Source organism: Carassius gibelio, chromosome B15 (genome assembly GCF_023724105.1).
Source record: "Carassius gibelio isolate Cgi1373 ecotype wild population from Czech Republic chromosome B15, carGib1.2-hapl.c, whole genome shotgun sequence".
Classification (NCBI taxonomy): Eukaryota; Metazoa; Chordata; class Actinopteri; order Cypriniformes; family Cyprinidae; genus Carassius; species Carassius gibelio.
In genome coordinates this window covers 2027560-2028283 of record NC_068410.1, presented here as the reverse complement: position 1 = coordinate 2028283, position 724 = coordinate 2027560, and the positions used below count along the sequence as shown (strand labels likewise).

The 724-nt window shown below is 44.9% G+C and overlaps 1 protein-coding gene across 2 annotated transcripts in view; it reads right to left on the bottom strand.

The window, feature by feature from the left end:
- LOC127972630 (chloride channel protein 2-like) overlaps positions 1–461 on the bottom strand; it is a 56379-nt gene extending 55918 nt beyond the window's left edge. Inside the window, exon 1 of one of the 2 annotated variants that reach the window (XM_052576281.1) lies at positions 223–461. In XM_052576281.1, coding sequence (XP_052432241.1) covers positions 223–273 — 51 coding nt within the window. In that variant the 5' untranslated portion in view covers positions 274–461. The remainder of the gene's footprint in view (positions 1–222) is intronic. The other variant, XM_052576282.1, reaches the window with a different exon arrangement.
- Positions 462–724: the final 263 nt, after the last annotated feature.

Here is a 724-nt window from a genome sequence, read left to right as displayed (position 1 = left end):
AATTCCAGCTCATCATGTCATGAGTTATGAATCATTATTGTGACTCAACTTTGACTTGAACTAAAAAGGGATACTTCAGAAACAGTCCGAGATAACAACAGACACTCATCAACAAGTCAAGAGTCATACAAACACGACAGCCAGCTCTGTAGAGCCGAGGAGCCCTGATAAACACAATCAGAGACTGAGAGATAACGAGAGAAACACACAAACACAACTCACCAAAGTCTGCTCATACTGCAGCGCGCGCTGCTCCGTTCCGTCCACAGCCATGACTGCAGCTCACACACACACACACTCACACACACACTCACAAAACACTCTCACACGCGCGGAGGAGAGCTCACGACACAGCAGAACCCTCTCCACCACACAGACACGAGAGTGAACGCGTGGCCCTTGCGTAACGTCAAGCTGCGTGACTGACTTCTGCGGCTCTGATCTGAGAAGGAAAAGAAGTTTGTGTTCGAGGTGGGGTGGGCGGGGCTTACGGAGAAACTCCGCCCATTACGCGCTCACGCAGCCTGCGTCTAGACACATTCCGCCATACATGATAGACACGCTCTGAGCTATCTATCTATCTATCTATCTATCTATCTATCTATCTATCTATCTATCTATCTATCTATCTATCTATTGATATTGTGTCCATAGCTTTAAAAAAGGTGAATAATGTATTTAAAACGAGGGATTATTAAAAATAAGAGTAATAAATTACTTTTAT